Source organism: Lygodium microphyllum, chromosome 28 (assembly GCF_053477565.2).
Source record: "Lygodium microphyllum isolate KBCC chromosome 28, Lygodium_microphyllum_v1.1.10, whole genome shotgun sequence".
Classification (NCBI taxonomy): Eukaryota; Viridiplantae; Streptophyta; class Polypodiopsida; order Schizaeales; family Lygodiaceae; genus Lygodium; species Lygodium microphyllum.
Genome location: NC_141162.1, coordinates 68,670,009 through 68,685,731, shown reverse-complemented (window position 1 = coordinate 68,685,731; position 15,723 = coordinate 68,670,009). Strand labels below are relative to the sequence as shown.

General features: G+C 45.3%; 1 protein-coding gene across 9 annotated transcripts in view; it reads left to right on the top strand.

Moving 5' to 3' along the window:
• The window catches only part of LOC148011569 (RNA polymerase II C-terminal domain phosphatase-like 1), a 108,383-nt gene that overhangs the window by 42,460 nt on the left and 50,200 nt on the right, over positions 1-15,723 (top strand). For all 9 annotated transcript variants that reach the window (XR_015689267.1, XR_015689265.1, XR_015689268.1 and 6 more), the window contains exons 3-6: positions 6,565-7,044; positions 7,258-7,468; positions 7,587-7,744; positions 7,835-7,905. Coding sequence is in view for 5 of the 9 variants with exons in the window: in XM_087669936.1 (XP_087526062.1) it covers positions 6,565-7,044; positions 7,258-7,468; positions 7,587-7,744; positions 7,835-7,905 (920 nt within the window). In the remaining 4 variants the exon portion in view is untranslated. The remainder of the gene's footprint in view (positions 1-6,564; positions 7,045-7,257; positions 7,469-7,586; positions 7,745-7,834; positions 7,906-15,723) is intronic.

Sequence of the window (15,723 nt, the reverse complement as noted above, 5' to 3'; positions counted from 1 at the left end):
CCGCAACTCTCAGGTAAGACCATGGCCCACTGTGAAAGAACTCTTGTGGTAGCAGCTGCGCACGGAGGAGCTGGTGGCTGTGTAGGGAGGGAGGGGGGGACTAGACTGCCGGTGAGTGGAGGATGTTGGTGTATGGGGATCCTCACCTCTTGTGGGGAGGGGGGAGATGGGTGAGGGGCGAGGGTCGCCTGTGCTGGGTGGGGATCAGGGGTATTGGTTGGCAGGGGGGATGGTGGGGGGAGGGGAGGATTGAGGGGTGGGGGGATGGTCAGAGGCACATGGCATGTGTGGGGGAGGGACGGTAGCTCTGGAGGGTAGGGGTTGTGGACTAGGGCCGGGAGAGGGGCTGTGGGAAGGGGGGGTGAGGGAGTGGGGTAGGTGGGCCCTCGGGTGAGGTCGCCTGTGACGCCTTTGTGGGGGGTGGATATGTAGGTTTGTGGTCCTGCTAGGTGGGTTGAGGAGGGGGGGCGTGCGTGGTGTTCTGTTGGGGGGCGATGCTTGGCCTCCTGCTCCCTGCTGTCGTGGCTATGTTTGAGGGGTTGACTGCGGCCCCTCCCGCCATCTCCCTCTCTGCCGTCTCTGGACCTATGTGAAGCCGTCCGTGTCCACCTGTGGGCCTGTCAGCGACATTGCCTTGGCTCCAAAGCGCGTGCACTCTGCTGCCAGATGCCCAAAATCATGGTAATGCAAGCACTACTCGGGCTGCCCTGTCACGATAACCTGTTGCCTAAAGGAGTGTGTGCCTACCTCAATCTCTAAAAATTGTGGTATGTTCTTTGTCTCTTTCATTGCCACCCGTACCTTTGGGACTCTTGTGGTTGTCACTACGTCGGCAAAAGAGGTGGGAAGGAGAGTGCCGAAGAGGCGTCCAAAGTCTTCCACAAGCTAAGGATACTCTATCGCCAGTTCGGGGAAGAGTAGGGTGACCGGGTGTCCAAGGAAATTGTTGTGGAGTACGAATGCCTCCAGTGTAAAACCATTGTACCGAGGGACCATGTAAATGACTCCTTTTGTGGAGGCATAGGGGGAAGTGGCCACTAATTCCTAGGCTACATTTGCCGAGGTGAGTTGTACCATGAAGATCCCTTGCCCCATAAGAATTGCCTCCACTATTTGTGCCGTGTTGATGCACAACGCGGAGTGAAGCCACAGTCCTAAGCTGAGCCTTGGACGGGGAGTGTCCTACAACCTGTCCAAAGATCGTTGTTTCTTTTAGCTCCAGCTTTGTGGCACGGACTGCTAAGAGCTATTCCTCAGAGAGGACTACACGCAAGGTGTTTGACTGGGGGGCACTCGCAGAATGCACTGACGTCTTACCAGAGGTTTCCATTACGTGTCCCTTTTGAGAACCCACCAAACACACTGCTGTACTGTTCGAGGAGGGGGGGGGGTGTTGCTGCAAGTGGAGGGAGCAACCGGGGGGGGGGGGGGGTGTGATAGTGAGGATAGGGGGGTCTATTTTCTGACAGTGGTGGGGCATCGGGCGCCAAGGGTGATTGCTTTAGGTTGGAGCTGCACGAGTGGGAGGCTTGGATCCGTAGGGTGGAGGCCAAAGAGTGCCTAGGGAGTCAGAGTGGCATCGTTGAGTGTAGTGGGAGTGGTACGTCCGCCTGGGGGTAGCGCGGGGGAGAAACTAGGGCGGGGAAGGAAGGGGAGGCAGTGCGGATGGTTGCAAGGGGGTGGGGTCCTCTTGCGAATGGGATGCAAGCAGGGGGCCATAAGACTGGGGGGGGGGGGGCAGCCAGGAGGCGGTGCAAAGAAGGCAGGCGGCGGGGGACCATAGGACCCGGGGGGGGGGGGGAGGTGGGTGCAGGGCACAGTGTGATGATGTGGAAGGGGTGGGGCAGTGTAGTGTCGGGTAGGGGGGAGGCAGCGCGATGGCGGGCGACAGGCAAGAGCGATGGGGGGGTGCGCCGCCAGTCAACAGGGGGGGTTTCAACGGTTTGCGATGGAGGGGGTGTGAGCAACGACGTGTCGGTCGGGAGCTGTCGATTGATAACTTTGATGATTGGCCTTCGGGATTAAACTCAGAGGTCATACATAAAGTGGTTACAAACCCCCTTGAAATAGAACTTCTAATAGAATCATGAAAGGAAAGTGCGAATCTTTTTGGATAAAAATTTGGGCAGAGTATCCCACACAATAAATAGATGTGTTTGGAAAGGTCTTAATATATGAGTTGGCATGATCAGTGTGTAATTCCAAAACACATTATTGATTTATTTATTTATGATTTAATTCAAAATGCATATTGATAGGGTCCATCATTGCCAAGAGACACAGATTGAATAGATACATTAAGAGCCTTGTCAGAAGTGGTAGGTGGCTCATTAGGGTCACTATTGGATAAGGTATTAGCAATGGCATATTGGGTGTGTTGTTTGTCTTTCTTCTTGTAGTATTGATCAATAGTATGACCAACACACTTGCAATATTGGGTGGATGTTTCTTAGTGTAGAAGGTTGCCACTTCTGTGTCAACATCTTTGTTGTGTCTTTTGTCATCCAAAAGGATGGCAACTATCTCTTTATATTGAATTTCTCAAGCCACCTTGAGAGTTGTCACGGTTTCATGGAATTGTGCTTTTTTCATCAAGCTATTAAGAAGTACAACCTTTTTTATCATTGCCATCTAGATGACTATTGAGAGTGGTCGATTGTTGATAAAGGAGGCTTAAATGATTAAGATGTTGCTTAAGAGTCTCAAGAGGATTGTAGGAGATACTAAACAATTACATCTTCAAAAATAATTTGGAATTATTAATATCTCTCCAAAATGTGACTTGAAGGCCATCCCATACCTCTTTTGCCATTTTGTGATGAGAGAGACCGAGTTCGATGATGGTGACTCCACTTTCGTTCTTCCTCGAGCCATTCTTGATGAAGTTGCGGATTGCTGTGAACGTGCTCTGGCTAGTTAGTGGATACGACCCTCCAACGTCTTTTCACATAAGTATGAGTTGAATCTTGATCTTCCAAATGGAGATCTTGACGGTAGATACCATATGCCATATCTTGATATCTCGATGGTAGATACCATGGAGAGGACTTAGATTGAAAAAGCCCGAAATTTGGTGATAAAAATTTTGAGAAATTTTAAGGGAAAAGAAAATGTGGATAAGATTTGGGTAAAGTCAAGCGATTTGAAGTGAGATTTGATGGCAGGTGTTAAAAGCCCTAAATTTGATTGGCAATATTTGTGAAATTTTGGCCAAAAAATTAAAATCTCCAATTTCATGTAAACAGCCCTTAAGAAGCACAGGTTTGAATTGAAATTAATTAAGGCTTAATGCTAAAAACCTCATTTGAATGTGGAGAAGTGATAAATCTTGATGTGTCAATAGCCAGGTTGATGTGGTGAGCTTTGGGTGTGACGTGGCTTGTAGGTGTTAGTGCTTTGTAGGTCAATGATTAGGTGTCTAGAGAGTCAACGAAGAGGTTGCAATTGGGTGCTGACTTAGGAAATGCTGCGAGTGGTTGTGCACTTTTGTTGCAAAGATGGCAAAGAAAACTATATGTCAAGGAGATGTGGATTTTTTGAGATGCTTTAATCTTGCTAGTAACATTTGATTAATTTAATAATTAAATGTGCAATGTTGTAAGGCACATGTGATGCACATGGGATTATTTCATGGTAACAGGCCAAGGACCTCAAGAAGGTAGTGGGTGTCAAAGGCAAAAGTTGTGATAAGTTATGCCAGCTGGGTTTTGGATGACAGTTGGTGATAGTTTTGGCCTTAGGACAGTTAATTGACCATTAAGTGTCAGTAGTGACACTAGGGACTAGGCACTAATTATTTGATTTGTGCCTAAGGGTCAATTAAGGCTATGGACCACTTGGGGTGTCAAATGGCCTAGCCAATTAAATTGTGGATGGGCATATTCAATTTTGGGTAGGGTTAGAAGGGCTGAAATTACTTTTCAGAATTAATCAATTTCAAAAATTAATTAATTGGTTGGAAATTGTGGGAAAATGGATTAGAAGTCTGCCACTTGGCAAAATGCCCATGCAATGGGAAAGAAGATTTTTTGGGGCTGTAGAGGCTGATTGAGTGCATTCAATTGGAGGGAGAGAGAGAGGGGGGGGTTAGGAGATGCTGGTCATTTCCCTATGAAGAATACAGCCATTTGCTGCAGGGGACAGCCACCAAAGGCCTTCAGGAGGCAGGCGACAGCAGGGAAACACTCATTGGAGGCTGATGACAGCATTTGGGAGGTGTTTGGCAGCAACCAACTGTATTTCATGCAGGCTGGAGTAGGCAGCAGGCAGATTCTGGGGTTTTCTCGTGAAGAATCTCAGATTTCTCTTTCATCTCAGCATTCTCTCACATTCTCCAGCTTGTGCTTAGCCATTTGTAGCAGATCTCAGCCAAATTTGGTGGACAGCAAAGGAATTTCTACTGTAAACCTTAATTTATAGTAGAAATTAGGGTTTAGCAGCTACCTTGGGAACCATGCCATCAGTAAAGGCATCGTACATTGAAATCAGCAGCTGAAATTCAAGGGAATTAGCAGAGATTTCAGATACCAGCCCATCCCAATTGATTTGGGTTATCATTTGGCCATGAAAGTACAATGGTTAGAGCTGCATTATATAGGCCTAGGGTCTCCCCCAAACCTTTGACCCTTATTCAATGCTGGGTGTAAAAGGTAAAACACCTTTGACACACACACTTACACAGCTAAGGTGTGTTCACACAGGGGCATGTATAAAACTAACAATTGGAACTTTGCCATTAGTTTGGATATAAGCCCTCATACAAAACAACCACCATTAGTTCCCTTATGAACCCTACATAATTAGTTAGGGTCTTGGTTCTTATATGAAATATTTGGCTGTGAGTATGCACAATTTCAAAGAAATAAGAGAATCCAAAGGTGGACATGATTCTCCCATTCATTTATCTTAGCAATATTTGTGGTGTGTACAAGAGGAAACAGGTGCCAATATTCTGCACTCCAGTTTGGATGCACTTTTTCACACTTCTGCACTGCTTGCTTGTGGAATGCACCTACTGTGGAGTCTTGGATAGAGCCACCTCAATCTAGAACCCATGAACTTGAACTGAAGTGAGTGCTTGTCACAATATGTGAAAGCTTGGCTAGGAGAAGACCGTCACAAGTGAGTAATTTTTGGACCAGAGGATTGCAGGGATGGTAGCTTCTTTTTGTCCCATGTCCCATTCCATGTGACTGTATAGTCACAAATGACAGCAATTGCTCTCCGTCCCCCATCCCCTCTGACTATGGAGAAGACTCCAAATACAAAGCTTTGATTTTGATGGTTGTGAAAGTGATGAGGTGATCATTTTATATGGCCTGTCTAGCTAGCCAGCCTTCTGATCTACCTTATGATCTCTTGCCCTGTCAATGCACTTATGCCTAGATTGCTTTGGGTGGCATTGACATATTAGGAAAGAGGCCTTCTCAGGTCTTAGCATTTGCATTATTTCCTCCCTATGTTTGTCCCATAGCTACTATGAGCAGGGATCAGGGTTAGAGAAGTGGGAATGATAATGGAATAGGTAGGAAATTGGGTATTAAAAAGAATAGGTAAAGTTAAGTTTTTATTATTTCAAACAAGTACTGGACGAGTATAGAAAGACATTATCACTCACTTTATGTAAACAAACATATTCAATTACCAAGGAAACAATGAGCAATGCACGATTTCCAATCAAGAGATAAAGTCTGTGTGTGAACAAAAAACTGCAGCAAACAGAGAGGAAAGAAGAGTGAATAGTTATGATGTAGGGGCAGAAGTTATGGCAGAAAGAATTGGCGAATGAGATAGGAAGAGGAATACATTCCCCACTTTCCTAACAGGTAACACCTGCGAGTGACATTAGCTAGAATATTCCACAAATTAGGAATACATCCCCCCTTCCTATCCATTTGAAAACACGTTCTCTGATTCCTCCTAGCTGCCATTACCCCCATTCCTTGTTGCTATGGGACTTTGCCCTCCATCTGAATGTCGTTGCATTTCATAGAAGATGGAAAGTGTGTTATTCTTTTGCAGGAGAGTTCAGGAATGTGGTCATCTGGACCATCACTTCAAAAACTGAAAATAGAAGTCAGATTGCCTGTGTGGACAGCATGTGCTATGTACCTTTCCACTCTAATAATAAAATGAGTTGGAGGCATGCAGTTTTTTCTGTTGGGAGGAGGAAAGTTGTTCCTTTGTTTCACTTTAGATGGGTGGTTTGCTCCAGTTCTGTGGTGTTTGTGTTTACAAGGCCAAACAGAAATTATGGACGATTTTATTATGGGTCGACGATTTTATTATGGGTCCCATGCCAACCAATATGACCTAGTTTTTTCAAATTGTTGGTGTTACAACTGCATATATGCATACAATTAGTGACCTGAATGTTTGCTTTCATGGAGTGATTGCAGTTTTTATGCAATGAGTGCACATAGTTTAACTATGAGAATAACAAGGCACATGCTTGCTTGTTATGTCTTTGCAAGGGCTACAGATTTTTAGAGTAACTTGTTCTTGTTTGGTGTGTCTTTTTGCTGAGTTTTTGAGGTTTGCCATTTGCTTGTTTGATTGTTGCAGACAGCTATAGTTTCATTTGCGGGAGGACTGGAACTTCACTTGGTGGCTATGAATGGTGGCAGAAAACAATGGCCATGTTTTTGGGGCTTTTTGATTGCAGCAGGATTATACAGTTCTTGCCTCACTATGCTGAATCTCCGGTGCCTAGCTCTTGTATTTGACTTAGATGAAACACTTATTGTTGCAAATACAATGCGCTCGTTTGAGGATCGGATAGATGCCCTTGGCTCAAAGATTAAAGGTGAAACAGATACCCAAAAACTGTCAGGAATGTCAGCAGAGCTAAAACGTTACATACAAGATAGGGCATTGCTCAAGCAATACGTTGATGACAATCATATATGGGACAGTACTGCAGAAGGATTTGTGAATGCTCAAGTTGAAGTGGTGCCACCAGTGGTTGAAGGAGGCCTTCCCATTATGCGGCCGGTAGTTAGAATGCTTGAGCGAAATATGATTTTTACTCGTATAAATCCTACTGTAAGTGAGACAATGATATGTGAATCTGATTGGTTTTGTTTTGATGGCATGAATTGCTTCATTGGACTAGAGAACTGTTGCATGATTGTTGTACTAGTTTTTTGCGCATGAATTTCATTTCATGGCTGTGTCAGAAATAGTCAACATCAACAAAGGTTGGATGGTGTAACTGACTAGTTCTTGTCGATCAATCGATAACATACTGCGCTGCAGAACCCAGACACCAGTGTGCTTGTAAGGTTGCGACCAGCCTGGGAGGAGCTAAGGAGCTATCTAACTGCCAAAGGTCGAAAACGATTTGAGGTTTTTATTTGTACAATGTCAGAAAAAGAATATGCATTAGAAATGTGGCGATTACTTGACCCTGAAGGTCAGCTTATAAGCACAAGAGAAATGATGGAACGAGTTGTCTGTGTCAAGTCAGGTGATTTGTTGACTGGTTTGCTCTTCTAGAAGGAATATAATCAAGATGCAATATTTTTCTGTTTTGTATGGGTTGTCTTGATCTTTTGGTGATGGATCATGGTATGTGCATGATGCAGGTTCCAAGAAATCCTTGTCAAATGTATTTGCAAATGGAAACTGTCATCCAAAATTGGCGATGGTGATCGATGACAGGCTGAAGGTTTGGGAGGACAAAGACCAGCCACATGTTCATGTAGTCCCTGCATTTGCCCCTTATTATGCTCCGCAGGCTGAGGTAGATTGAAATTCCATTACAGGCATCATTGAGAGAACGAGTCTTATGATTCATCATGTGACCTCTGTGATTGGTGGATGTTTTCTGCAGACAAACATTCCAGTACCTATACTTTGTGTCGCTCGAAATGTGGCATGTAATGTTCGTGGTGGGTTTTTCAGGTAATTTATGGTATTCCATATTATATCCCCAACCAAAGTGCAATGTGAGAAATGTGGCATGAAATGTCTATTGTTGTAGGTAAGGGATTAGCTCTGATATTATGATCTTTCTTCCCACGAGTTTACCTGAAATTTTTTTTTAAAAAAAAAATGTGTAGTTCTTCACACAATGTTACCTACGTAATACACAATAGGCCCTAGCCAACATAGAGGAGGACACCAAGCAGCCCCTGCTTTTTGGGTGCAGAAAGGAATCTGTGCAGAGGGTTCTTGCAGGTACGCTCGCCTAGTATGATGGGGATCAGATCAGAAAGGAACATGTGCAGAGGGTTCTTGCAGGTGCGCTCGCCTAGCATGAATGGGGATCAGATTTGCAGCCTTAGAGACTTGTATAGAAGGGTGGAGACTGGAGATGATTGGGCTGGCCATTGGCTTCTACAGATCATTGTTACAGCAGGACTAGGTGTTGGTCCAAGTGCTCCATTCTAGGGAGCAGGTTTTGGAGTGCATCCAGCCACTAGTCATCAGGCAGATGGGATGGTCCTTCCTTGTACCCTGCATGGAGAGGAGCTGCTTTGGATCTTCCAGGTGCAGGAGCCCTAACAGGATGGCTTACCTAGGGCCCTTCTTTTTTACCTTCTAGTAGGTAGGAGAACCAGCCCCTGATGATGGCTTTTCAGGAAATCTTCAGCTCTTGGCAGATGCCGGCTAGCTTCTGCTGGATTTTTTGGTCTCTTCTCCAAAGGAGGGATTGGCTGAAGCGTACTCAGTGGCAGCCCATCACTCTTTTGTGAGTTATCTGTAAGGTCCAAGACATTGATTAGGGGCAGACTCTGTTTTCTCTTACCAGATATCGTCCATGAAACTCAGATATGCTTTGTGCAGGAGCCATGTATCCTAAACTATATTTGCACCTTCTTCCAGGCCATGGAGGGAGCCTAGCATAGTGGGCAGGTTGTAACAGTGCTTTTGGGCTTTGAGAAGGCCTATGATAGGGTTGATGGGGATTTCCTGGATGGCAACCATGGCCCAGCAATGCTTTCTGCAACAGTGGATCAGCAGTGTTTCAGCACTTTACATGCCAGGCAGGGTCAGGATGATCATAGGAGGGCAGAGGGGTGAGGAGTGCCACCTAGAGAGGTTAATCAGGCAGGGGTATCCCCTAGTCCCATATATTTTTGTGCTCTTTGGGGAGGCACTCCCTTATTTTCTCTAGCCGAGTGAGTGGTTTGAGGGTGTCTAAGGTGGCATGTTAAAGTGGCATTGCAACCTATCATCAGAAACAGAGCAAAGGGATATCTGAGGATCATTGAATCAGAGTATCAGAGTCAGGCTGTGATGGGAAGTTGGTGGACTGAGGCCTTATGCCAAGCGGATAGACTTGGAAGCTTCTTCAGAGGGCTTTCAATGAGGTTGACCGTGTCGTGGAGGGGATTGGAGGCCCTTTTTGAGGTGCAATTTCACTGTAGCACTGACCACCCTTAGTCTTCATTCTCAAGCAATTTGTTGCTACTTGTGTGGCAGCACCTGTGTAAGGTGTTGGAGTAGAGATGTTGAGTTATCAAGAAGAGATAACATATAACCAGACATCTGGAATGGACAGGCTAGGGGTAAGGAGGGCTTGTAGCTTGGTGAGTGCAAGTGTATTTAGTGGTCAACATGGGAGGTTGCCTTGCCCATTCCATTAAGAGTTTGGAGGGATGTTTATTAGGATGCAGATGTGGAGGCTCTTCAACTGGGAGTGGGGAGTAGGGCTATAGGAGTCCATCACATGCAAGTCAATGCCTTTGTCTAACCATGGACCAGCAAACATCATAATTTGGCCCAAAACAATATGTTTTTTGACATTTTCCATACTTTTTTCTCCCTAAAACATGCTTTGTTTGAAACGCCCTTTTCATACTCCACATTTTCGCACGTTTGCAAATGTCTACATGGTGTGAAAAAATGCTTTAAATGTAGAAGACACAAAACGAATCGTAGAATAAAGAACAAACTGATAACATAGAACACTATTAGGGTTAGGGTAACTCAAGAGATAGTGAATACAATGAACAATGAAGTAAATGACCATTGAATATACAATGCTCATGCAGGGAACACACTATGCATTGAATATTGAACCTGGAACTCTTGTATCTCTAGTATGAAGGCAAATGCTATGAGCTGGAGAGTGTCTCATACTCCAAACGGATCTTGAAATGTAGCAAGGCAATCTCTGTGTGTCAAACAACAACAAATGTAGCCAGAGAGGTTGGATTTGATGCAGATAGGTAGTGAGGAGTGAGAAAGACAAAAAATACAAGTACCTGAGAGGAGAGAAAAATTGGGCGAGAGCTGGAGATAGTAGACAACTATGTAGGAAGTGGAGGCGACAGCTTGGGGAGAGAGAAACTTAGCAAACACAGATTTTGGATGATGGTGACAGTGTTTGATTGATGGCCACAAGTCCAGCTGATGATGTCAGCAACAAACATAAGCATTAGACAGTAGGTGACAGCTCCAAGGTACGAGGCGATAGCTCTTAGATGCAGGCGACAGCTCAAGGCTACAGGGGATAGCTCACAGGTGGGGTTAAAGGTTGGAATCAGGCCCCAGATTGTAGCAGACATTAATGTTGATTGTCATGTTCTCCCCAAATGGGGTTTGGGCCGTAGAGATATGGTTCTTGAAACTTGTAAAAACTAAACTAAGGGAGAGTGGTGGGCTACATGCTTATTTATTGATTGTTTGGCACACAAATTAGGGTTTTGCATGTGGGACATAGGAACTCTCTAGTGTTGCGTTTCTTTTTAAAATAATAAGGGTATTCATTAATTAAATATGTTTTTGGGCTGTTTAAGTCAAGCTGATGCATTTTCAGCTCAACACTCCCTTTTAGGTCCAAAACTAAGCCATGAGAAATAAGCCCTTTTTGTTCATGTTTTTGTTACCTGAAGGTGTCCCATCCCAAAGTAGCTAGGGTATTGGGCAAAGGGTGTACATCGACTGCCCAGTGACCTACCAAGACTATAGAGGTGATGGTTATCTCACCAAGGAAGCTTGAGCAATCACCTCAGAGAGGCCAAGGTATCGGACGAAGGATGCTCATCGGTTTCCCAAGGGCGTAAGTCTTAGAAAGGCGGATGGAAACAACAATGGACTATCTTTTTTGGTTTTTTTTTCAGGACTTGGTTTTAGTTTATGACAAGATTTAGCATTAAGTGAGAGTTTCAAATGAGTGCTCATCCCATTGAGTCACTGTGCCTCGAAGTACAGAAAATAAGGATAGATAGCTTCACTACCTTCGTAAAACAAGCAAAATAATTCCACACGCTACTAGGATAAGTGCTTAGGGATTTCTAAGGAGGTGTGTGTATGTGTCAATCATATGGAGAATATGTGGAGAAACAAGCAAGATGATGTGGTGAGCAAGCAAGGCAAGCAAAGCCAGTATGCAAGTATAGAAAAAAATTGCCTTTAGCGACTGTCATGTGCAATGCCATGAATATGATGGATCCAAAGTGGACCATTTTTCAAGGGTGATCGAAAAGTGATAAATGCGTACAAATGTATATTTACATGAATAGAATGCCAATGTATAGGGTAATGCAAAGAAAGATACAAGATTTTGTGCTCATGGAGAATGAGATGCAATGGTGTCACTTGGGTAGTGTCCTTACGGGGAATTGTTCACTTGCCGAAGCGCCCTTTTACAATTATGCCATTTTGGTAGTGCAGATGAAATCATAAATATCCATAGTGTACCATACAAAGTTAATAAATGATTGAGAGTAAAAAAAAAACTATAAGCATCATCAACCGTCCCCTCTCAAACTGAAAGGCAAAGCAAGAGCAAACCATCCTCTCCCCGTTAAGGTGAAAAAGTAGAGGAGGGTGTACCAAAGCCGATCTGTGGTAGAAGGTACTATAGAATTGGCTTGTTGATTGCCCTGGTCAAAGTATTTGCAAAATTGTCATTGGATGACACAAACTCTAGACGAATAGTGCCTAGCTCAACCTGCTCTTTAGTAAAATGAAAATGAACCGCCATGTGCTGTGTCTATAAGGAGTAATGATCGAATTGCCCACAAGGGCAATGGTACTCTGGTTATGGCAGTAGACAACTATAGGGGTCTCACAAGAAAATTGAAGTATGGCAAATGAGTTTCTCAAATACATGGCTTCCATAGTACCATTGAAGAGAGCTCGATACTTTGCTTTGGCTATGGAAGCCACCACAGTCGCTTGCTTATGGCTAGCCCAAGAAGCTTAAGGTGTTGAGGTAGCCGCCATGGGAACGCCAGGTGTCAGGATCTCTCACCAAGTCGAAATCAATGTATCCCTGCGAACATAAACCATGGCCATAGGTTAGTCCATAATTATAGGTACACCTTAAATATCTTAAAACACGAAGACAAGCAATCCAATGAGACATTCTAGGTGCATTAAAATACTGACTGAGCAAACTAATTGAGTATGTGAGATCTGGCTAAGTATGAATCAACCAAAGTGGTTTTCATATAACAAAACAATAGGTGGGAACATCAAAAGATTGACTTGATGTATACTTATGCATATTGAGAGCAGGATAAGGCGTGTGGTTGTGTTTGATCAGTACTATACTGCTCCACTAGTTGTAGGACATACTTATGTTGGGACAAAAAATACTTCCCTCGAATTGAACAATCTTCATCTCCAAGAAATAAGACAACGGTCACCTTGAATGTAGCACAAAGCTTTGCCTTGATTTTTGCTATGGCCGTAGAATTTGAGCCAGTGAGAAGTATATCAAGGTATAGCAGGATATAGTTGATCCTTGCACTAGTGGTGTGCATATAGAGATCTGGATCATAGAGGGTAGAATGGTATCCATGAGCTTGTAAGAACTTGTCAATCTAGTGGTACCAAGACCTTGATGCTTACTTTAGTCCATAAAGAGCTTTCCGCAAGCGAAATACCTTGTTATTTTGGTTAACAGAAGAAAAGCTGGGAGGTTGCTCTAGATAGACTTCCTCCTCCAAATAATTGTTTAGAAATGCATTTTTGACGTCCATCTGATAGATTGGCCAACCATGGTGAGTGGCATTTATAACCAATAGACAAAATGACGTCAATTGAGCAGTAGGTGTGAAGGTTTCTTCATAGTCAATGCCGTGCTTTTGCTTGAAACCTTGCTCTACAAGGCGAGTCTTGTATTTGTCTAAATTACCATTAGTGTTTAGCTTGGTTCTAAAAATCCACTCCGTCCCAATGATTGGCTTGTGACAAGGACGATCTACCAAGGTTCAAGTCTCATTTTGGTCAATACTATCCAGTTTTTTCTTGATGGTCTCACGCCACAGAGGATCTTGGAGAGCCTCCTACCAATTGTCCTGCTCGGAATGTGCAATGTAATTAGCTGTAAACAATGATGCATATGAAGCCTGAGGGACGAGTTGAGCAGATCTTCTAGGGCCCTTGGGAGTGGAATCTAGTGGAAGGATCTCCAAATCTTGCACGGTTTGTTGGTAACAATGAGGTAACGGGTCTTGCAGAGAATGCCTAGGAGCTACAATGTTTGTAGGAAGGTTAGCAGGTAGTAGACTTGGCTCAGAAGGCACAATCTCATATAATGTGAGTGGACGTGAGGACACCAGTCTAGTGTAGAAGATTGCACGATGTCCCTCTCATCAAAGACGACATCCCTCCTAATGATCACCTTGTTCGTCCGAGGATCGAACAATCGGTAAGCTTTGGCTTGGAAAGAATCACCCATAAAGATCAAGAGATCTGCTGAAGAGTGAGCTTTTCTATCTTGTCATTCGGAGTGTGTGTATAAGCACAACTACCGAAGATCCTCAAGTGAGAAACAAGAAGCCCAGAGCCAAAAAATGTCTCATGCAGGGTCTTTTTAGGGAATGCCGCTATCGGATATCAGTTAAGGATATACATTGAAGTGTTAACAACCCCTAATCAAAAGGTGTTATTGCCTGCCAGTAGAAAGCACCCCAAGAGATGCATCAAAGGCTGAGAGCCATGCGGCGAAGGATGTAGCATGCTCCTCTCCACATTAGCTGTGGCGCCTTGCACGACCAAAGGCAGTGTTTTGGGGTTTCGAAAGACTGCTGTGTGCATCGCTTACAAACTGCCTCCTGCATTTGGGCAAGCCAACTTCCCACCGCCAAGCCTCCATGTGCCACCAGCCATGAGAAATATGATATCCTCCTCTGTCTCCAGCTATCCCATAGGCGGCGCGAGAAGGTTCGTTGAAAAGGCTCCGTGATGGCGTGCTCCGCCCAGTGCTTGCTGCGCAACAGTGCCCAATCCATATCCTCCTGCATCAGTACGTGTTTGCCAATCCTGGCAGTGTACTCCAGGAGCCTCCGTGGCTTCTTGGCGACTGTAGTGGCCGGTCATAGCCACTCCCCTAGATCCCACTCCAGCTCATCAACTGACTTGCCCTCCCAGATTCAAAGGCGTCACTCCCCGAACTCCTCCTAGAAGACAAAGGGGTCCAACCGCCATGTCTTTCCCTGTAGGCCAATCACTTGGATTCTCCTCCATGAAAGGACAACAATCCCCTCATCCTGCTGCCCCTTGTCAAGAGCTAGACGCCCCCCCTCTTGCACAGTGAAGAAAGTTCTAGGTGGAGCGCTGCCCACTCTACCTGCCACCTAGAGGGGGATGCCTGCTGCAGAAAACCTAGCAGTCCATAGCTCGATCGGCTCTCGTATCAGGGGAGCAAGCTAGTCCCAAGGAATCGCTATATCTATCTCTCTTCTCCTCAGCTTCACTCCTCTCTGGTAGCCAGATACTCGCTGCAGCACCTTCTCGTCCACCAACTTGTACACCTCCCACCATGTCCTAATGGTACGAGCCAAGCTGGCCTCCCACCCAGCCCACTGGATGTGGGGGCACTCGCCAATCTGTGCCCCATCTTGATCTTTGACCTCAGGGTTCCAAATCACCGACTGATGGTCTATCTCCTCTTGGCAGCTTGGGGGGCTCTGGATCAAGGCCTTACGGAAGCCTTGCCACACGCGGAGCAAGCGGCGTAGGAAAGGAGATCGGGGGGGGGTTGATCTGGGGTGACGTGAAGATCCATCTTTGGGACGGCCTTCACTCACCACTGAGCCTCGGTCTACACTCTTGAAGACCCTCTTGTAATAGGACCTTCTAGGTCTGCCCTCCTGGTGTGAGGCCTTGGACGACTAGCTTGCCCAAGAGGGCCATACTCTGATACTCTGGGTATATAATCCCGAGCCCTCCCTCTGAGCGATGCTGTATGATGGTCGCCCACGCCACCTTGGCCCTGGAATCCTTGGAGCCGCCTGACTCGGACCACAAGAAGTGGTGCACCAAGCGGTGAAGATGTCTTGCTTTTGAATAGAAAAGGTTGCTTATTGAGATCCACACAGGATGAAGAGAAACACCAACATGAGGTGATGGACCAGGTTGTCGCTAGGAGGACCGGATTAACCACCAGGGCTCGGCTAATGAAGGCGAGCTGTGCTCCAGTAGGTCAGCTTTCTCCGAATAGAATCGAGGACCGGAAGAAACTGCTGGGCAGGAGTGATGTGGAGTCCCACTTGGAACCCAAGATAACAGATAGTTTGCCCTCTGCTCACCTATTTGAATCCTAGGTGGATGCTCCACTCCATGCTAGAGTCTGGGTCTGTGAGAAAACCAACTGACTTTCGTTAGTTGATTTTTGCTCCCAATGCAAAACAGAATACCTCTGGAGCCAGTCTCACTCTCTCCAGCATCAACACATTGTCCTGAATGTAGAGTGTTGTATCATTTGCATACTTTGAGTCTAGCAACTCAGTCTCCTCCTGTACGGGAAGGCGGAGGCTG